The following is a 22,847-nucleotide window of genomic DNA, read 5'->3' as shown; positions in this document are numbered from 1 at the left end:
AATATCATCTCTAACTATATGCCAAAATTGTTTAAAGAAAATACCCTGGAATCCATCAGGGCCAGACGCCTTAAAAAGGTGCATTAGATTCAATGTATATGTAACTTCTTCCCTCATCACATGTTGAGTCAAATAGTGTTTAGCTTCTTCAGTAAGGATCAAAGCCATGGTTGAGTCATCCATACTTATGAGGAGTATATGAGATGTAAGGCAGAAAAAACCTTTAAAAAAGCAAGTGCTCATTCCTTGAGAATAATACCATCATTAAACCAAACACCATTGGGAAGATGAGGGCCATGAACTTTTTTTCTTCCGCCTGATTACCGTATTGGTATGATAAAATTTGGTGTTCAGATCACCCAATTTAATCAAATCATCTTTAGCCTTTTGATACCAATGAATCTCCTTTTGCGCGAGGATCACATCATACTCCCGTTGAAGCTTCCGCCGGAGATAAACTAGTCTTACTGAATCTATTATCTCCAAAAAGTGTTAAATACCACTGGGTTTCTTAACAATGTTATGCTTCTGTTTGCTGATATTGCCAAAATTTTCTTATTAAATAAGATAGAATTATGCTGCACATTTTGGATACAAGTTACAATACCATATGGGTATTTCCGCCAAACAACATGGACTATATTGGAGTATCCCTGGTGAGTGATCTAAGATGTCTCAAACCTAAAAGAACATGAATCAAGGAAAGCCATGCGCCAAACAACGTCAAACAGGGCATATCCAACTTGCGATAGACCATTCAATTACCTGGACAAGGCATATTTCAAATGAATTTTCCACTAGTCATGTCTCCTTCAACTAAATTACATTTATTAATGAAATTCAATAAAATAGTTACCCTAAAATAATTAAAATTATCTCCTTTTTCTCACTCGAATAAATGATGATGTTAAAGTCTCCCATCAACATTAAAAAACAATCGACAATGTTTTTCCGATCAATGAAATAAAACCACAAGAAGACGAAACTAACCTATATTCCAGTTACATAAAAAAGTTCTCAATAGTAAAATAATGATATCCATAGATTCATCATATACTACACTACAATTGAGTTTTATCAAATAGCATTTATAGCTAAGTATTTTAGCCTTTAACTTTTCAAGGGTCAAAGTTTTATATATATATATATATATATATATATATATATATATATATATATATTAATTGAAATGCATCATTGTAAAAATATTTTACACTATCAGTTAATTATAATTACTGATTTGTTAAAAAAAATTGATTTTTATTATAATCACATGTAAAATAATCCGTTTGTGATGTATTGACCGTGTAAAATTTTGTACACTGACAATACATAACAATTAATCTTTTATATATATATATATATATATATATATATATAAAATAGAAAATCTAGATAAAATCGGTATTTACATTCTAACAAAGACATGATGTAGTACTTGAGAAAAAAAAAAGCGTACAAGTTTCATAAAAAATAAACAACAAAATGAAAATATAGATTTACTCATTTGTTAGGGAAACATTGTAATTGAAATTGGTACTGGCATATAAACAAACACATAGTCCGCACACACAAACATCGCAGAAGCTACAGCAGCAGCTCGAGCTTTCAAGAACCTTTCTCTCTTCTCTTCCTCTTCGATTCATTGATTTCATTCATTCCCATTTCACAGCGAAATACAATGACAAGGGGCAGGAAAAAAGGACACGGAAATCCGAATTACGGTCGGAATCCCAAGGTCGAGGAAAGCACAAGGATTCGCCTAACTCAAGCTTTGGAACAGTTTCAAGCTTCCAATGACGAAGGTTGCACTCTTTCTTTAACTTTTTTTCTTCGTTTTCGTGCTGTTTTATGCCGATAAATATTACTTGGGATGCATTCACTTTTCGATTGTAATTCGTTTTTGGTGTTCTTGGTCATTTATGCATAGTTCTGAGAAATTAGGTGTTTCGTTTGGATTGGAAATTTGCATTTAAGGTACTTGTTTTAGCTAGTTTATAATTAATGAGGATGTTTAGGTTTTGAATTTGATTTTAGCCCATGCAAATCTACATTTTTTTGGTTTTAGTTCTTGTAAAATTTTAGTTTTGTTTTCGGTGCTTGCAAATTTACTTTTGCTTTTAGTGGTGATTTGTTTTGGTTACTTTAAAATCTGATCATATTGAAACGAGTTGTTATAATGTTCATTATAGTCTTGTTTTAAGGGAATAAAATCAAATATTCGGCATATTACGGGGATCGATTTCAATGTGAGAAGACATGTAGATTCTGTGGTAAGGAGAATTGATCAGATGGAGAGGAGTCAAACAGTTAGAGGTAGAGGAAGATCTAAAAAACTATAAGAGAATTTATTTAGAAAAATCTTGAGATTAGCGATTTGGATAGAAGTATGATCCTGGATAGAACATTATGGCAGGAGTCGATCCATGCAGCCGACCCCATTTAGTGGGATAAGACTTGATTGTTGTTGTAAAACAAAACAGCTAGGACCATAATCAATAATTAATATATTTGCAAGGACTAAAAATAATATTTTTATAGGGATTGAAGCGAAAATCTCTTTTGCAGAGACCATTTGGATATATTTTTTTTAAAAGAATTGGGGAAGAGGGGTTATTATTAATAATCTTAATGCTACTGACTATTTTATCACAGTTCCAGGTGGAATTTGAACCATATTCTTTAAGATTACAAAGCCAAACTCTTATCACTGTGCTGACTTCTTTTGGACGACCATTTTGCATATTTAAGCCAGATATTTATCGGAAGCATGATTGTTGCATGACTTTATCCATTTATAAAACCTAGGTGTTTCTTTTGTTGTTAACTGCAGCTTACAAGTTTGAAGCTGGTTTGTCCAACGAAGACCGTCGTTATGTGCATCTAATGGCCCAAAAAATGGGGTTTAAATCTAAAAGTTATGGGTGAGTGAGTGCTAAGGACAGCACAATTCTTCAATGGAATAATTGGTAATGGAAGAATGTTTGGTTCATTTTTATATGTTGTGTCGTTGATATTGAACCTGGCTTTTTTTTATAGGCATGGGAAGGAAAGGAGACTGTCAATTCAAAAAGTCAATAAGAAGGGTGGGAATGATAATCAGTTTGGGAATCTTCCTCTTTTCACATTCTCGGAAGAGTCAAAACGGGCATTAGGCGAATTATTCGCGCATTTTCCACCTGGTGATGGAAACTTGAAAGATATGGTTGGAGAAAATAGTGGCAGGACTGATAACACAAGACATAAGGCATCTGATATTTTTAGCAGGCCCTCTATGACCAAAGATGAAATTACTCGGAGATTGGACACCCTAACTTCTAGAAGGGAGAGTGCATCCGATTTGAAAGAGGTCCACTTTTCCCCTCTCCATTGAACTTCAAAGACCTCTTTTATATGAGTTTTGTTGGAACAATGCTGCATTGTTGTTGTTCCTTTTTCTGTAGTACGCGTAGTGTAGCACTTGCAAAAGTATAGTTTCATTATTGAATCATTTATTTGATTTTCATTTACGCAGATCACTGAGTTGAGATCTAAGCTACCGATTGCATCTTACAAGGATATAATCACATCAACAGTTGATTCTCACCAGGTTGATTTTATATTTTTCTTTGCGAATGTGTCTTTGAACATGTATCTACATGGTAGCTTGGTTAAAGATTGTATTGTAGTCAAGTTTGTTTGATATCAAATTGACATGTTAAATATGTCTGAACACAGTTTAGAAAGATTTTTGTTCTTACTCCAATTTCAACACTCTAAGATTGAATATTTGCATATGTTTTGATCTTAATATTCCTCGCATATGTTTCAAAACAGGTAGTTCTCATATCTGGCGAAACTGGTTGTGGAAAGACTACACAGGTTACCAATTCTTTGCTTTGCCTTTATTATGGTACAACTTCATATAATATAATTTCTCAGCAACTGTTTCGAAATGATCAATTATTTAGTTATATGTTGTTTCAATTATTGTGCATGCTTCTGATATGAATTTGTCCCCTTTTTACTTGAATTTTTTTTTGATAATTGTGTTCCCACTTTTAATTTCCCGCCCCTCAATTAATTGGCACTAGCTTTGGTAGTTGAGGATAAACTGATGATTTCTCAATCCTTTGGGATTTTGGGTTTATCTCACAAGTACTCCCATCATTGTGTATTGATCAAGATCATTTGTTAGTCACCTTAATAATTAATGTTAAATATAATTCAGGTCCCACAATATATATTGGACCATATGTGGGGTAAAGGTGAGGTATGCAAGATACTTTGCACTCAGCCTCGACGTATCTCTGCAATGTCAGGTGTGAAGCTCTTTCAAACTTCAATTTTCTTGATGTTCCTGTTTCAGTGTAAATTGAAATTTGTTTTCTTCTACCTTTTATATCTTTAGTTTCCGAGCGAATCTCCAGAGAGAGAGGAGAGACTGCTGGAGAAAATGTTGGATACAAGGTAATTTTATTTGTGTCTTTTGTAGCAACGGTGCTGTGATCCTTTGTTCATATTACTTTTTTGTTAGAAATATTTGTTGAAAATTGAGCATTGTTAACTTGTTATCATCATCAAACCAATTTCTTGCAGTCACATGATAAAAATACATAATGTACCTAACATCATATTATTGATACCAGGGAATAGATTTATAGTTATTCATTAGTCTCTGCTATGATTTTTCCCACTGCCAACTTTTGGTCCTTCAGCATTCAATAACTTATGATGAAGCAAGTTACTTTCCAAGCATTGGTCACCTTGCTTCTTAGCAAAGCATTACTAGCTTTTCTAGTGTTTTACATGTCTTACATATATTTATGTGGCTTATATTTTATATCAACTGTTGAAGATATGGAAATATCTGATAGCTTCATATAATGTTAGAGTGAGTGCCTTAAATCATCTCATAGGTTTAGATTCTTAATTTAGGGTATCTATTGAGATTAGTTTTCATATGACTCAGTTATTATTGAGAAAAACAGTAATCATTATTCAAAGTCTTTATTCTTTCTCTTCCATTTTATCTAATATCCTATAACTTAAAAATTAACAATCCAGATACGTTTAGAAAGCAAAGGTGGAAAGCAATCATCTATTGTGCTATGTACTACTGGAGTTCTATTAAGGGTGTTGGTTTCTAAAGGTTCTCGTCGCTCAAAGATGAAACATGTGAAGGATGAAATTTCTGACATTACTCACATCATTATGGTATTTTTAAATTGTTTTTTTTATCTTCTGCTAAATCAAAACATATTTTATTGATCTCGAGTAAATATTTAAGTTTATGTTTCTCCTATACCATGCTTGTTAGTTTGAGTTATTCGGGTGGCCACAAAATGGGTTGTTAGCTTTAACTGATATGTTCTAAGATACATTTTATTAATTGAAAGTTTGAATTGGCTGGGAAAATCTATAAGATGTTCTAAGATTCAATTTTTTTTGTTTGTAAATTAGATTCAGAGCTGTATCTGCAATCTCATAATTTATGGAAATTTAACTTGAGCTTTGAATAGGTTCCATTTATGTTTGAATGGAATGACGATGCCATAGCTTGTCGGTGTCATGATAACTTCTTTTGTCATTTTATGAAAGATGGTGAAAGTAACAAATCTTTATATTATTTAATTCTACAATTTAAAAAGTTATCACTGACATTGGTGTTTGTATTGCATAATGCTGGATGTTTCACGTAAAGAAAATTTGCAAAGGAATGATATAAATAGTGACTACGATTGTATGGACCCAAAGCATAGTCCAATTAAACTAAGTCCCTGCTTGGACTAGCTTATTCGAACTAATCTATTGACATAAGCACTTGTGAGACTATTTAAGAGAACTTGTAGAAACAGCTTATGACATGTTTATACAAGTTGTTGGTACCATGCTCAATCCCTGACAACAACAATTCTCATAATGTATTAATGTAAGCAAGTTGTTGATACTTATGAATCAACAACTTAATAAAAAAACCTTATGACATGTTGTTTTCAGCTTATTTTCATTAGCTATGTTCCCTCTCACACACCTCATATAATCCACTCACGTGTAACTTCCCCCACTCTCTCTAACCAACTTGCCACACATAACTCCCCCTATCCATTTGGGCTTTTTTCCTGATGGGTCCAATCACTTATCTGAACATGACCTGCTTTTTAGATGGTTTATGGAGTAGCGGCCGTCCTACCCACAAACGTATGTGATGATAGTTGTATTATCTTGACGAGAAATGTATTTTGAATGTTTCATTTGTTCTCTTAAAGACTTTGTTGTGACTAGTGAGAACTAAGAGTGAATTGAAACATTTTCATACACCTGTGAAGCATAAAATGTGCATCCTTGCTTAATATGTACTGCAAACTGAGGTGACACTCATTTCTTGTTCAGGACGAAATTCATGAAAGGGACCGATATTCAGACTTCATGTTGGCAATACTCAGGTATAAGTTTGTGAAGAACATATTACCCTTTCCTTTCTAGAGTGATATAATAATTAAATAGAAATGTATAAATGCCCATTGCATAAGCAAGCATAAGATTGGGCTGTTGTCCAAAGATAATTTGCATCTAAAGCATAATCTTTAGGCCAGAGTTTATCGTGCACGAGCACAATATTTGTTTTTGCCCAATGTTGTGGCAATGACTTACTGTTATATTTAATTCCCCCTCCCAAAGAAAAAAACATTTTATGTGAGATCATTTGTCTAAGATGTTTGTCTGGTTTTCTGACTAATGTTTCTGATTTTTGATAACTTATATGCAGAGACATCCTCCCTTCATATCCTCACCTACGTCTGGTCAGTTTATACTATTACATTTGTAGTTTTGTTTTTCTATTTCTCTTTCATCTTCTCAAATACTTTTTTTCAAATCATATACTTGTTATTCGCATTTTGACCCATATTTTTAATCTTTATTTGTTTTCTGGTGTTAGATATTAATGAGTGCAACCATTGATACTGCCAGATTTTCTCAATATTTTGGGGGCTGCCCAATTATCCAAGTTCCAGGGTTCACTTATCCGGTACTGATAAGACTAGATAGAGAATCGACTAAATATTTTTGTTACCATATGTTTACTACAATGTCTACTCGTTGTTTCTTCAGGTCAAAACTTATTATCTGGAAGATGTACTTTCTGCTGTAAAATCAAACAAGGGTGATAGTTCCACATTTAGTATTCCAACAAACAATCACAACCTAAGTGAAGAACACAAGCATTCTTTCGATGAAGCTATTAATTTGGCTTGGTCTAATGATGAGTGGGACCTACTGTTAGAGTTGGTTTCTTCTGAAGGAACCCCAGAACTCTTTAATTACCAGCATTCTTTAACCGGCCTTACACCGTTAATGGTGTTTGCTGGAAGAAGTAGAGTTGGTGAAATGTGCATGCTCTTATCTTTTGGGGCAGATTGCAATTTAAAGGCAAAAGATGGAACAAGTGCACTCGAGGTTGCAGAAAGAGAGAACCAACCAGAAGCAGCTGAAATAATAAAAAAGCACCTGGATGGTTCCAACTCCACTGATGAGCAGAATTTACTTAATAAATATCTTGAAACAGTCAAACCTGAACTTGTTGATGTTGTTCTGATAGAGCAGCTGATAAGAAAAATATGTTCCGATTCAAAAGATGGAGGCATCCTTGTTTTTCTTCCAGGATGGGATGATATAAACAAAGCGCGTGAAAAATTGCTTGCATCCTCTTTTTTCAAGAATCCTTTGAAATTTGTGGTCATATCTCTGCATTCAATGGTTCCATCCCTGGAGCAAAAGAAGGTTTTTAAGCGCCCACCTCCTGGGTGCCGCAAAATCGTTCTGTCAACTAATATTGCTGAAACAGCTGTCACCATTGATGATATAGTGTATGTCATAGACTCTGGACGAATGAAGGAAAAGAGTTATGATCCTTATAATAACGTGTCAACTCTTCAATCATCTTGGATTTCAAAAGCCAGTGCTAAGCAACGAGAGGGGCGTGCTGGCCGTTGTCAACCTGGAGTTTGTTATCATTTGTATTCGAAGCTTCGAGCAGCTGCATTGCCAGACTTTCAGATTCCAGAACTTAAGAGAATGCCTATCGAGGAGCTATGCCTGCAGGTATTCATCTTCCCTGATCGGTGTCTCAAAATCTTGGTGCTTTTTTAATATTATACTCCATGATAAAATGGTAGAAGTGTAGTTGGAAAAATTGTAAACATGGAAAATTTAGCTACTTAATGCTAAATCATGGAATTCATTCTAGTTCCACTAGTCTCTCTATTCCTCGTATCTTTGAAGATCTCTTTCTTTTATATGTTTGTTCCGTTTGAAATTATAACAAGCATAACATGTAGTTTGTTATATTTGAAATTATAACAAACGTAACATGTAGTTACTAGTTTTGTTAATTGGAAAATTTGGGGGTCAGTTCGGGAATTGATTTTATGAAAAAAAAGAAGAGAATATGTAGTGTTTTTTTCTTAGATAGCTTAGATTATATAAATGTAATGTTAATGAATTGATTTTATATAAAAAATACTATAATTTTCCCGGCACTAATTTTAGGTCCTATCGTTTCTCTTGTAACAGGTAAAGATGCTTGATTCAAGCAGCAAAATAGAAGTGTTTCTTGCCAAGACATTAGATCCACCAGTTTCTGAGTCCATACGTAATGCTATTGTAGTCCTTCGTGATATTGGGGCATTGTCAACTGATGAAACGCTCACTGATCTTGGAGAGAAGCTTGGTTCTCTCCCTGTTCACCCAGTAATTAGCAGGATGCTGTTTTTTGCTATATTAATGAACTGCCTTGACCCGGCTTTGACTCTAGCATGCGCATCTGATTATAAAGATCCATTTACACTTCCAATGTTACCTGAAGACAAGAAGAGAGCCGCAGAGGCCAAAGCCGAGCTTGCTTCTTTATATGGGGGATGTGGTGATCAGCTTGCTGTACTAGCTGCATTTGAATGCTGGAACAATTCGAAAAAAATGGGTCTGGAAGCGCGGTTTTGTTCGCAGTATTATGTGTCTGCAGGTGCCATGAAGATGTTATCTGGCATGCGTATGCAGCTCCAAACAGAACTTATTCGAATTGGATTTATTCCTTCAGATGTTTCAAGTTACAGCATGAACGCGTATGACCCTGGTGTGCTGCATGCGGTTTTGTTATCGGGTATGTATCCAATGGTTGGGAGATTATGTTTTCCAAATAAAGGTGCAAAAAGGGCTATTGTCGAAACTGCTAGTGGTGATAAAATACGCCTGCACAACCGTTCCACAAATTTTAAGCTGTCGTTCAAGAGAAATTTAGGTCAGACTTTAGTTGTGTTTGACGAGGTTACTCGCGGTGATATGGGTATAAACATAAGGAATTGCAGTCTTGTTGGACAGCTTCCACTCTTGCTGCTTTCAACTGAGATTGCTGTTGCTCCAGGAGAAGAGGATGGTCATATGAAGGAGGGAGAGGAGGAGGAAGGAGAGGATGACGATGTCGACGAAGACGATGAAGGGAGTGGAGATGATGGGATGGAGTTGGATACTGAGCCCAGTGAAAAAAACCAGGATAAGTTCATGTCTTCCCCTGATAACACTGTTAGAATAATTGTGGACCGTTGGCTTTATTTTGGTTCAACAGCAATTGATGTTTCTCTGCTATACTGCTTGAGAGAGCGATTATCAGCGGCAATCTTATACAAAGTAACAACCTATTTTTACTCCTTTAGTTTTCTTTGTATTTTACACTTTTGCGAAAACCATGTCATTCCTTTTCTTGTAATATGTCATGACAGATAAATTCACATTTTCAGGTAACACATCCAAGGAATCCTCTTCCTCCCATCCTAGGGGCCTCTATGCATGCTGTAGCTTGCATTCTATCTTGTGATGGGTGTTCTGGCATGACAGTGGCAGCCGATGGCATGGACAAACTGACCAGTATGGTAAATGCAACGAATCTAGGGAAGCCGCCAACATTAGCACAGCCAACACGGACACAGCCCCCAATATTGGGACAGCCAACCCGAACACAGCGGTATGGTAATAGACCAAAAGGATCCTCTGCAGAATTTATAAATCATGGTGGATTCCAGAACGGTGGCTCTTCTAAAGCCAGCACATCTACATCTAGCAACATTGGAAATCCAAGTGGGATCAGCTCCTAACCTCTCCCCCATTTCACTTGATAATGGTTCAATGGAAGTTAATGATCATTTTTTAAAATTTTGATTTGATGTTTAGTGATGACAATGAACTTTTACTAGAAAGTATGTAACATGCAATATAGAAAGCCAATCCCGGCAGTGAAGAATTAGACGGTGTTTTTTAGGTTTATATACATGATACAAATCTTAAAATTTCAGTTTGGCAATGACCCTTCTCTTCATTGTTCAAACATCCCTATGTGTCTCGGTTCATGTTTCCGTCTATTTGGCCTGCACATCAGTGCATGTGGATGCTGGAATCTGCTCAAGTTTTTATAAAACTAACCATCAAGCCAACAAAATTGGAGCTCCTTTTCTTCTCGTGTTCATCTCTAACATAAATTGAAAGATACATAAAACTTGGTTCTGCAAAAAGCAACAACACAATTTTCAGGTGCTTCTTCTGTAACTTACTATGAGCTAATGTAATGGATTCTGCCAATATTGATGAATCATTAAGTGACTTTGGTTCACCAGTTTTATGGATTGTAAAAGGCCAATATAAAAAATTAGCCATCCTCTGACTCTTTTAAAAGAAATTCAGTGGAATATTAATTCTTACAATGAAAGATATATATACAATACTCAATGAATCAAATATTATAAAATCAATAGATAACATGAGTGAATTTTATCCTTTCAGTGTGCAAGGCTAGATCCTGTCTCTTAACTGAACAAACTATAGTACATCAGGCATGGACAATTCCACCCAGATATCTAGGGTGTCACTGACAGTAATAAAAATGGGATTTATAAGCAACTTCTGCATGCCATTGAAGGATTGATTTTTCTGGAAAAACTGCTCTACTGGTTAGCCTTGAAAGACCTTAAATCAACGTTTTATACACTTTCCACTGAGGAACGTGAGAAATATGTCAATTGTTCAACAACCTGTTAACGTCTCCATAGAACAAAAGCAACCATGAAAATGATAGTCAATATCATCCCCATATATTTGACCCATTGATCCACACGGTTACGCCTTTCAATTAGCCTCAAAACACGGTTTGATATCCCCACTGTATTGAGAACATCCAATGCTTTTCTCTGTGCACTCTGCACAGATAACAGTCAAATGTGATTGGCATGTCAGCAACAAAACCAAAAGTAACACCAATACTAATTAAACTTAGAATGAAAATGAAGAGAAACATTAAAAAAATAAAACTTTCAAGTTATTTTATAATTTAAAAACAGAAACTGCAACTAAAAACGCCAAAACTAACAAAACTGAGGAAAAACATAACTAATAAAAATTATGGAGGAGTGTAAATCATGCATATTACACGAGGAATCTCCTGATATGAGATTTTGTGATTAGTTATTTATTTGAATGGAAAGTTAATAAATACTGCAGCAAAAAATATTCTTTGTTGAAAGAAAAGAAAGTATCGGAGGAGCTAGTGGCTGTTTGAAACCGCCGTAGATCCCCCTGCGAGGTGATATTGAAGCTTGCATTGGATGTGGGAATGATTGTGCCAAGCAGTTTCAAACATGTTTAACTTGTTATAACTTTAGAAATCGGAGCAGGCCAAAACAAAGTAAAGCAAATGTGAGAGACAGAAAACAGAGATATCACCAGCATAGCTTCTTTAGTAATTGCAGTTTAATTTTTCTGGAAAGGGCCACTTAATTACATCCCTAACCCCCCAAAATAACAAACATAAAACATGATCCACCATACACAATTGAGAAGACATGACATAATAGGTAAACCTAAACAATAGCATAATGGTAGTTATTGTCCAATACTAATCAATTCAAGCTATTAAACATGTACTTGTTTGTTGCTTAGTGAAAGCAGAAAATGAGAAAATACCTTCAAGCGATCCCTTTGTCCATGAATAGATGAAAGTATAGTTTCCCCAAGTGCATTAGCATTTTCTATTTCACGCGCAGAACTACGAACCGACTGCATCGCTTGCGCCTCCTCATCATAAATCCTCATAACATGGCTAGAATCCCCATTCTGTTACATAATTAACTACAAAAGTCAATTTAGCCAAAGTAAAAAAAATACAGTGAATCACTAAACAGCAACAGCAATCACATACAGCTCTTCCCAGAAGCTCTGCTCTCTCTTTAGCTTCCATCATTCGTATATGATTCCTCGAGTTATATTTCTCCAAACTCTCTCTTAACGACTCAGCCTCTTCAGCTATTTGTTCCAATTTCCTACATCAAAAAGCATCACAATTATAACACAAAGATTCCAACAAGTAGAACAAAATGCCAATCTTATAAAAACAGCTATGAAGCTTTGACACATACACTAGACACTAAGAAACTGAAGTAATCCAATGTAGGAAGACACTGCCTAGCTCTAAGAAATTGAAGTAATTAAATGTAGGAAGACACTGCCTAGCTATGTAGCACTGACACCTCCGGAAAAAAAAGGTGTCCGTGTCAATGCCGATGTCCGAAATCTCAATACTGACACTTATGATTACGTTTAAGTTAGGACACCGACACCGACAGTTATGATTACGATGAATGTATTCATTTTTTCAAATTATTATCCATATCGACGTGTGAGTGTAGTGTTTCTGGTTTCCGGTTTCCGTGATTTTTACCTGCCTAGAAAACTGTTACTGCGTCATACAGTTTCTCAGTTTCTCTACTAAACATTGAAATTTACAAGATTATACGTTGTTAATTCAATACCCTTGTAAATTAACAAAACTCAAGAACCAGAAATACATCTAAAACCAATAACGAATTGAAACAACGGCATCACAATTATCAAAAGTAAAACCTAAGAGAAACGAAGATTTCCGTTAAAATTCCGTTCAGACTATTGATCAATCAAGAAACAAAGACAGAGTGATGGAAATGGCGAAAGACGAGTGAACCTTTTCCAAAGATCGCGTTGAGATCTGACGGAAATAGAGCGTGAGAGACGATTCATCTCGACGCAGAGGGATTGTATCTGAGTGATGTCTTTGCTTACGGCGAAGGAGAGATCGGAAGATGAGGAGGAGGAGTTGGAATACTCCAGGCGCTCGAGACGTTCGAGGCCGTCGCGTGTTTTGAGTAACAGCTTTCTCGCGGTTTGGTGAACCTCCGATAGCGTTCCTCCGCCTCCTTCCATGGCGGTTATCGGAGTTCTAAACAGAGTTCAATTTCGGAAACAAAACGGGTAACGATCGGGTCACTCGAGGAAAAAGATTGTTTGTTTTGAAAAATGTTTTTTTAATGAATGGAAAATAATTTTTAAAATTGTAGGTATAGTAGTAATAGTATATATCAAAATATAGTCTCTTAACTTTTTCTAAAATTTTATTCACGTACATGGATTATATACCAACGATCAATTATTCATAAATAACTGAAAATATTTAATCTTTATCAATCATAAAGGATAGGAATATAAATATTTTCATCGACAATTGTACGGTTCAAAAAGGATAAAGATAAGGGATTTTAGAGGACTTTTATTTGAAATTTTGGTTTCTAATTTTACAACCGACTAATTTAAAAACATCAATCTTTCTGTCATTAGTGAATATTTTATTGAAAGTAGGGTGAAAATAGACTCGACCAAGCTAAACTTTATCAAATTTAAGGCTGGTCTCCTGAAAATATTAAAGTCTAAATTTGATCTATAGTCAATCATAAACTTATTTTTTGTCGGACTTTTTTGAAGGTTTGTTTGACATTTTAGCCTACTTAAAAACCTATTTATTTGAACATATATAAATAAGTAATTCAATTAATATTTTCATAGACTAAAAAACTAAACGATCAATAATACTAAGAGTTTGTTTGCATTGATTTATTTAAACTTACCTAACAACATAAGTTTTATGAAACCTATGAGACAACTTATGACATTGCTCACAAAATGTTTTCATCCTATTTTTATAAGCTCTTCGATATAACTAAGTTTTACTTTTGTATTTTAATTTAAAGTACAATATTCAAAATATTAATATTAATAAAATTATTAATATTTATTTAAATAGACTGGTCTGATAAACTTAATTTTTTTATGGCCCGAGACCTAGCCTTTTTTTAATTAAATAGGCTTATAAAAAATCTTTGGTCTTTTCTATTTAAAAAAAAGCCTAGTTTGTCATAGGCATGTGTAGGTTAGACCGTAGGCCCCTGTTAGCGGGTTTGGCCTATCCTCACCCTCAGTTTAAAGCCAGAGCAAAACTCTGTATGGACTGACCCAATTGTTAACACCTAGCAGGATTCAAGCATGGAACCTTTAGAGGAGCACACTATTAGGGTTCAAGCCTTCACGACTAGGTCAATCCTTAGAGGTTGATACTCAAAGGTTTTAGTAGGTTTATAACAGTTAGGGCTTACCTACGACAACAAGAGACTCTATATGGTGGTTTTACGATGTTTATGGTGGTAAGAGAGGCCAACTCACGTGAGGTGAGAGACTCTGTGTATTATGTGATATGTGGTCAAGTTAGGATCTTTCCTTCTCCCGTTAGGGGAGAAGTATTTATAGAGGCTTATGAGCATAAGACTTAGGAAACCCTAAAAGGTGGTAATTGCTCCCCCTTGACTAAGGGAGATTGTAGGCTATCTATTCTTAAGGAAGTCGTGGTATAACTCAGTCTGCATAACTGGTAGAGGGATATTAACATTATGCGTTGTCTTATTAGGAGGGAGAACCCCCATACTACACAGAGGCACTGTAATATCCCATATTCTCTTAAATGCTCAATTAGTTGTCAGTTGAGATCAATTGAGTTCCTGTGTACTATATCTTTTATTAGTTGTAACAATTGGAGCTCCTATGTGCTCTAAAAGTTATCAATTGGGACCAATAGAGTAACCATTGAACTCTGAAGAGATTATTATCTCATCCCATTATTGTTGTTATTTTTCAGGTAATCCTTGCAGGTTGGATCTAAGAGAAGCTGTTTATGGATGTTTCAAGGGGTGTTGTTTATCATGATCTTCCGCTGTGGAGTTTTGTGCAATGAAGATGTTGCACATAGTTCTTAGATTTTTTATTTTATTTTAGGCACCATTATATAATATGTCCCATTTATATTTTTAGTTTGGGCATGTATTATTATTGATGCCATTAGGCACTTATGTTGTGACAGTACGAAAATTTAACACTTGTATGATATTATTCTAGATATATATTATACGGGTTGATACAGTTGGTATCAGAGCAGGTCGATTCTCGACCTAGCCTTGAAACATCATAAGTAAATCTATTCCTGCCTCATATGTGTGTTGAGTCAACATGATTCTTAATATCATTGTATGTAGTATTAGGCCTGATCAACCTAATGCTATGTGCATGGTAGGTATGATCATGGTTGAGCGACCACGAGGACTCCGAAGTATGGATGGAACTTGTGCTTTGAGAGTAGGCTCGAGCCAAGAGTTAGAAAGTAAGGAGAACTAGATAGCCCAGTTGAAGTTTCGGAGGGGTTGTGATTTGGGTATTATGGAATTGAAGAGTAGTGTATTGTTCAAGCGATTCTGCGGTGTTAACGGAGTTGAGAAGTTAAGGAATTCTATCGGATGAGTTTGCCAGAATTTTAAGGAATAAGTGAATTTGCTAGTAGAATAAGATACATTCGCTGATATGGAATAAGTATTGTGAGTAATTCCATATGGTGAAGGAGAAAGGATGGTTATGTTGCACATATGTCATAAGGTCTGAAAGTGAGGTAGTGTATTAGTGTTTCAGTTTCTAAGGCCACTAAAATATTTTGGAAGAACGAGAGTACTTAATGGAGCATATATTTGGAATGGTACCTTGCAAGTGGTTGAGGACTTGAGGGATAAGGACGTTCAATTTTGTTGGGAGCCTAAGGTAGTGGTGAAGTTTAAGGAGAGACTCAAGGACATGCCTACCTATTTCAAATGAAACAGGTATGTGCCAAATGGAAGCTAGTAGATAAACCAAGTATGTTCAGTCTTAGAAGGGAGATCGGATTTGGGATAGCTCGCCAACGGTTCAATGTTAGTAAGAGACTATTATGGAATGTTGAGTTACCTAAGGATCAATTATAAGAGTTTGTGTGGAGAGAGAGAGAACACACATTATATAGTAATGGAAGCTCCAGTGAGTTTTGGTTGTAGGAGATCTGGTTGAGGAGAAGAGCAAGTAAGTTGGATTTAAGGAATTTTAGTAGAATGGTTCTGTAATTGGAATCGATAAAATTACCATAGGAAGATAAGTGAACACAGAGTGTGGAATCAGTGTGAATGTTACATTACAACCGTTGTAATGGAGTACATTTTAGATAAAGGTACAATGGGACCATTAAGATTCATTAAGATGAAGTTATGGGCTTGTAGTTGATGATTGTTCACATCGAGGATTTCTAGAGTATGTAGTGGAGTGGAGGAAGTTATACCTTGGTATTAAGAGAAGTATGTGATAGCGGAATTATACTCACAAGTAAGTGTAATGGATTCCTTGTCTTGAGATGAATGTAAAGTAACACACATTTTGTTGAGTAGTGAGTCTTGTATTCTAAGAAGTTGAATGATAGACAATGAAAGACAAGTCGAGCTGGAGCATGTGGACTAAGTGTAGGATATGGAATATGTTATGTTGCTAGAGCTTATTGGGAGACAGTGAGGATTGTCCGTGGCAAGTCATCTAGACAAGTAGCCCCAGTATTATGAAGTGTGTAGTAGGTATTGGGTTAGAAGAAAAATTCCAGTCATAAGTGTGTGGAAATGATAAGGTTCATCTTAAGTGCATTTTATTTGAATTGCAAGAGTAATATTGGCTTATTGGAAGTCTAGTTGTTATTTATCTTCTTGAGGAGTGTTTGGTTGGTTGATCATGGAGTATAGACATTCACACCATGTTAGAGCTAATGGTGTCTTCAATGTCATAAGTGTACCGTTGTGGATGTACAAATTGAGGATGGAGTTACAAGTCACCACAAGTCAGATTGGTAGTTTTGAAATTGGGATTTATGAAGGTTAGTACGTAGTTGGTCATCTGTAGAGATATTATAGAAGTCATATGTTTGTGGAACCAACCTAGTGAACCATATTCGGTGTGAGTAACTCTTGGGTGTATCACTATTACAGATAATGAGAACCCTAAGGAGTGATGTTGGAAGAGACTCACTAAGTGGTGATCTGGAAGGGATTAGTTCAGTATATTGTATGCGTTAGTAAGGTATAAATTGGTTAGTCGGAATATGGTATTCAATAATTTCTTAGATTCATGGCTTCGGATGAGGACCCCCAGGAGAGTAGTATTTTTGTGTACAATGATACTCTATCCTATTGGAAGGATTCATGAATTATACTTCCCAGGAGGAAAGGGAATCAACTATTCCTAAAGTTAAACATGTAACTCGGACTCTATATTAGTAAGAGCATGAGCCAAGATTATGGAAGATAGGATAGGACAATCGAGATGAATGATTTTGGATACGAAGTGAAATGTTATCTCTAGATGCGTGTGAAATATTGTGTGTGACTCTATGAGGTGTATGGACACTCATAGTTACGTTCTAGATTGATTAAGTTCCTTAGATGTGGTGTCTTGTTGATGATTTAAAGTTCCTTGACGGTGTTACTCTGTTATTGGTCGAGATCATGTGTCGGGAGAAATCTTGAATGAATCAAAACCCTATAAGAGAATTTGATATGGAATATAGTAACCATAACTAGATATTGTCAAACTAATTTGGTTTAGTTGCTTCGAACACATAATGAATCTAGATGTCATACACCTTTATGGTTGTAATCACATGGCTCCTGTATATATATATATATATATATATATATATATATATATATATATATATATATATATATATATATATATATATCTTATGGAGGATGTTGGTCATATTTTAAACTTTTGTGAGTCATCAAGGAAGTTATTCTACTAATGGAAGTCGGTAAGGTTCTAGTACCATTTTGGATAGTAGGCACTTTGGAGGGTAAATGTGTTTCTTTGTAGATTGTTAGCTTACAGTAGTGCCTAGGAATCCCAGGTGTTCCACTATTGGAATTAGAGTATCACAATGGAAGGTGATGAAAGAAAGAGCTCAATCAAGTCTATGGGGATCATGGAGATAATTACTCGTAAGAATGGAGGTAAGGATGAGAGTAAGATAATCTCGTGCTAATGGTTCTATCTCATTGGAGTAGTACGAGAGAAGTGAATTAATAGGAGTAGAGACTTGCAACATACAATATCATATCAAGTGAAGTTTATGAGATTATCCATAGATGAATTACAAAGTTTGTCACACTTGTTGAAGGAATAATAAGAGAAGAGTAGTCAATATTGTGTGTGGTTAAGGAATCAATAAGTTTTTTTATGAAGGATTAATGAGTATTGATTAACCTAGTCAAGATAAGATGTCATATTTATGTTTTGTGTAACTTAGTGCAAGGAAGGGAAGTCGTGGTTTCCGGGAGGAAAGTGACCAACTGATGTAGAGCAGTATATCAGATGAATTAAGTGGAAACAAGTTTAAATGTTAATCCAATATCAGAATGAGATTGTGATGAAAATCAAGAAGTTTCAAGAGTTCATGAAGAAGGAAATTTGATAGAAAAGACAAGTTAGAAGAATGAGTATGTCAGAGACTTGAAATCGAAGAGAAGTCAAGTGTTGGTCTAAGACGTTGATACAAGGTTTGTTTGTTTGTTGAGTGAAGGAAATTCGGGGGCGAATTTCAATTTAAGGGGGGGGGGAGAATGTAATATCCCATATTCCCTTAAATGCTCAATTAGTTGTCAGTTGAGATCAATTGAGTTCCTGTGTACTATATCTTTTGTTAGTTGTAACAATTGGAGCTCCTATGTGCTCTAAAAGTTATCAATTGGGACCAATAGAGTAACCATTGAACTCTAAAGAAATTATTATCTCATCCCATTATTGTTGTTATTTTTCAAGTAATCCTTGCAGATTGGATATAAGAGAAGCTGTTTATGGATGTTTCAAGGGGTGTTGTTTATCATGATCTTCCGCTGTGGAGTTTTGTGCAATGAAGATGTTGCACATAGTTCTTAGATTTTTTTATTTTAGGCACCATTATATAATATGTCCCATTGATATTTTTAGTTTGGGCATGTATTATTATTGATGCCATTAGGCACTTATGTTGTGACAGTACCAAAGTTTAACAATTGTATGATATTATTCTAGATATATATTATACGGATTGTTACAGGTACCGCCCTATTTGGGAACTCTCACAAATATAAAATTACACAGTCCCTTAAGCATGATGGCTTGTAAAGGGAGAAGTGTTTTAAGGATTCTTTCGGGTTCCGTCTCGCAGCCCAGGGGCAAGCCTTTCGATAAGAGACAAGTTTAGTATTTTGGGACATGACCCCTTTATATGGGAGGCGAGTCCCTCAGTTGAAGGCAATCTTTTTGAGTGAGAGGTGAGTCCCTCAGCTTGAAGCGAGTTCCTTAGCTGAATACAATCTTTTTATATTGGAGTAAACTCTTTAGTTATGGCCGAGTCATTACCTCTCTTCCAGGTGCCTCTTGAGTAATCAAACGAGAATGGAAGATGTCAAAACATTAGTCAATTATGAAAGCATGAACGCTTAGTAAAAAGAGCATTGGTAGCATTTAACGCAATTAATGATGGTTTTCCTAGGGAAACCAATTTATCTGTCTTTTCTTTACACGTGTTTTCCACTCCTCCCGCCATTTACTCCATTGAGTGGGTGTATTTCTTGTGCCATTGGAATTCCACAAGAAGAGTTGGTTTATCATTTGAGGAAATCTTTTCCTTTTTTTTCTCTCAAATTCCCCCCCCCCCCCCCCCCCCCCCCCCTCTTACTTTCTCAGCAAAAAAATACCTCAATCAAGGAAAAACCCTTAGAGGAAGAAGAAGAAAGGCGATGGGATTCATCCTCTCTTCTAGGGCAGAGACATTGTTATTTATATCTTTTCCCCTTTCTTCCACCTGAATTTAATGGCTAGAAAGAGAATCAAACATGTTCATGTTTGGGATGTAGCATCTTTGTACTCCAATTCTGACATGATAAGTAGTTTTCGCTGAGGCATTGGATTTTCCAGTACCAGGCATGAAGAGGACGTGAGTTTAGAACCTTGTCCAGAAACATGGAGAGTCAATATGAATACTGTTGGAGAGACCTTTGTTCCATATTTCTACTTTCATACGCCTATTATTCACTAGTTGGGGTTTTTGATCCCTTTCACCCTCTTTGTGTTGGAATTTTTTACGGTTATCAGTGTCTCCCCCTCATAGATTACTCCCAACATATGGGGCCTATTAAGGGCTTTCTAGATAACCTTTTGTAGCTTAGAGGCCCCCCCATCGTTTGGGTGTTCTTCTCCCTTTTTAATGCAAAAATTCATTATAACACTGGCTGGACAACTCTGTGTGATCTACCGCGTAGGCATCAACTTGACCCTTGTGCGAGCCCTTATAAAGATTGGAAAAATAAATTTGTGCGAGTGAAGGGGCGAGGCAACAACTCTCTGGTGACCACAGAGGTGACATATGCTTACTTTTATCATAGATGCCAGATCCCTATCTTGTCAAAGGAATACATACCATCGCCCTTCCTCCCTTCGAGTAAGAGATGATCCATATTCTGAGTTGCTTCTAGCTTTTAAGCTTTCGTACTCTAATTACACAAGAACAAGAAGATGACAATGAGGTAGAGAAGTATTAGGGTAAGCTCTACAGTACGATAAAAACCTTCTACACTAATCCATTGTTTACCTTTTTTATGTATTAACATCACCTAATTTTTTACAGAGGGCATGTTCAGTATCTCACTTGATAAGAGGAAATATCGTTTGATTCAGATGCAGGTCCACCAATAACATGTATATATGCCTCATCCTTTACATGGAGTCTTAACTATCGGGAGTAAAAATGTTAGTGCGAGACATCCTGTGATGGTGAAGCTTACCCCCTTAGAATATGAGGCGGGAGGAGGGTTCTTTTAGACCACCAGGAAACCGCTAGGTGGGAGAGAAAGTAAGGGGAACTTCCCCTCTTGGACATTCTCTATGGAATACCCTTACTTTCAATGACGTGGTGTTCGCCGATCACAAACTCACCCTTTTTGAGAATATTTTTGGCGATTACTAGTCACTTCTTGACACATATTTTACCTGTTTAACGAACCTTTTTTGGTGATTACATATATTTATTCGAAAAATCGAAACAAAACAAGTGAAAGTCAAGCAAATTTGAGAAAAATGACCAAAAAATGAAGGAATATACATATATATATATATATATATATATATATATATATATATATATATATATATATAGATATATATATAATTAAAATATGTTTTATTTATTTTTATCAAAATTATTAATGAAAATTTAAAAGCATAGTCAATAAAGAAAGACGGAAAAACGATTTTAATTAAGGGCCATTTTAGTCTTTTTCAATTCTTCACTTTATAATCAAACGAAACATACTTTCAATAGAAAAAAGAAGTAAAAATTTAATATAAATTTAAATGCAAAAAGAAATAATTTTTATAGGTTATTTATCATTAAGACAATTATTTTTATGATTGAATGTTGAATGTTGAATATGAGTTTAATGATTGTACAATGTCAGTGTAAAAAAGTGTTAAGACATGCATTCAATTAAAATATTTTAAAGTGTCAAATCATATAAATAATTTAAAATTTAATAACTGACTTGACAGAATATATGATTATTATTGGTTGACAGTGCAAAAATAATTTATACCGTCAATGCACCATCCCTTTTCTCGTTGAATATTGCAAAACAATATATGCATTTTCACCGTCTTTGTTTTTCACATATTTAATTTAATCTATTTATAAATGAAAGCTATGGAAAAAAGTTCTCTAGTCTTTCCACTATAACATTTATGGACTTGGATTTATAATTTATAAATTGATAATTAATGAATATATAAATTTCTTAGAATCGATGTATAATATTATTTATATAAAAAGTTTTTCTATAAACATGTTATTACATTGAATATCCTCTAGAAATCAACTTTATATATATATATATATATATATATATATATATATATATATATATATATATATATATATATATATATATATATATATATATATATATATATATATATATATATATATATATATATAATATATATATATATATAATTATTCTATTTCATTTTCAAAGAATAATTAAAGTTTAACCTATAAGTTATTTATATAAAGATATTAACAATTAGAAACAATAACTATTTTTTTTCCAAAAGAAGTCAATTTTTTAACATGGACATAAAAAAACTATTCTATATTCAAACAATAATTAAAAATTAACCTATCACTAATAAGTTGCTTTGTATAAAGGTATTAATTATAAGTCATAACTACATATATTTTTTCAAAAGACATTCATATCAATATATTAAAATGATATGTTTCTAATATATACCATATATACAATGACTACATTTTAATGGATTATATTTACTTGAGTAATTTATTTAATTTAAATTTTGTTGAGAGTGAAAATTTATAATATTTTTATCTTATTAAAATTTAATTAACTTATCAATTATGAGTCATCAACCACCAATTATAAACTATAAATTATTATTCATCTGCCGTTAATTATAAACTATCCACTAATTTATCAACCCACCATTATTTTTATCAAATAAAATTGATTGTTATTACTAAGAAAAAATAAAATTTTGTGAGGCTACAATCCGTCACTAAAATATTAAAATTCTGTTTA

At 34.5% G+C, this 22,847-nt stretch overlaps 2 protein-coding genes across 3 annotated transcripts; one reads left to right on the top strand and one right to left on the bottom strand.

Annotated features, from left to right (window-relative positions):
- The first annotated feature begins 1,472 nt into the window (after positions 1–1,472).
- LOC127117805 (DExH-box ATP-dependent RNA helicase DExH6) lies at positions 1,473–10,333 on the top strand. 2 transcript variants are annotated; one of them, XM_051047911.1, is made up of 14 exons: positions 1,473–1,805; positions 2,834–2,924; positions 3,040–3,349; positions 3,515–3,589; positions 3,817–3,861; positions 4,211–4,301; positions 4,391–4,449; positions 5,047–5,196; positions 6,373–6,425; positions 6,749–6,782; positions 6,920–7,009; positions 7,093–8,082; positions 8,554–9,663; positions 9,774–10,333. In XM_051047911.1, the coding sequence occupies exons 1-14, from the start codon at positions 1,682–1,684 to the stop codon at positions 10,125–10,127; spliced, it is 3,576 nt and encodes a 1,191-aa protein (XP_050903868.1). In that variant the 5' UTR covers positions 1,473–1,681; the 3' UTR covers positions 10,128–10,333. The 2 variants fall into 2 exon arrangements, with proteins under 2 accessions (XP_050903868.1, XP_050903869.1); XM_051047912.1 differs by lacking the exon at positions 1,473–1,805 and having other exon boundaries at positions 2,834–2,969.
- A 422-nt stretch (positions 10,334–10,755) lies between these two features.
- Positions 10,756–13,434, bottom strand: LOC127117806 (membrin-11). Its single transcript, XM_051047913.1, has 4 exons — positions 13,019–13,434; positions 12,221–12,341; positions 11,986–12,135; positions 10,756–11,222 (listed from the first exon to the last, which is right to left on the bottom strand). Exons 1-4 carry the CDS (start codon positions 13,255–13,257, stop codon positions 11,061–11,063), a joined length of 672 nt encoding a protein of 223 aa, XP_050903870.1. The 5' UTR covers positions 13,258–13,434; the 3' UTR covers positions 10,756–11,060.
- Between the last annotated feature and the right edge of the window lie 9,413 nt (positions 13,435–22,847).

This window comes from Lathyrus oleraceus, chromosome 2, assembly GCF_024323335.1.
Source record: "Lathyrus oleraceus cultivar Zhongwan6 chromosome 2, CAAS_Psat_ZW6_1.0, whole genome shotgun sequence".
In the NCBI taxonomy this organism is placed as follows: domain Eukaryota; kingdom Viridiplantae; phylum Streptophyta; class Magnoliopsida; order Fabales; family Fabaceae; genus Lathyrus; species Lathyrus oleraceus.
The sequence above is the reverse complement of the archived record's forward strand: the minus strand, read 5'-3'. Positions and strand labels throughout refer to the sequence as shown.

Coding starts and splice junctions, on each gene's coding strand:
- LOC127117805 (XM_051047911.1), top strand. CDS start 1,682: ATGACAAGGGGCAGGAAAAAAGGACACGGAAATCCGAATTACGGTCGG. Junction 3,590..3,816: donor CAACAGTTGATTCTCACCAG/GTTGATTTTATA, acceptor GTTTCAAAACAG/GTAGTTCTCATATCTGGCGA. Junction 6,426..6,748: donor TTCATGTTGGCAATACTCAG/GTATAAGTTTGT, acceptor ACTTATATGCAG/AGACATCCTCCCTTCATATC.
- LOC127117806 (XM_051047913.1), bottom strand. CDS start 13,257: ATGGAAGGAGGCGGAGGAACGCTATCGGAGGTTCACCAAACCGCGAGA. Junction 12,342..13,018: donor CAACGCGATCTTTGGAAAAG/GTTCACTCGTCT, acceptor TTTTTGATGTAG/GAAATTGGAACAAATAGCTG. Junction 11,223..11,985: donor GACAAAGGGATCGCTTGAAG/GTATTTTCTCAT, acceptor TTATCTGTGCAG/AGTGCACAGAGAAAAGCATT.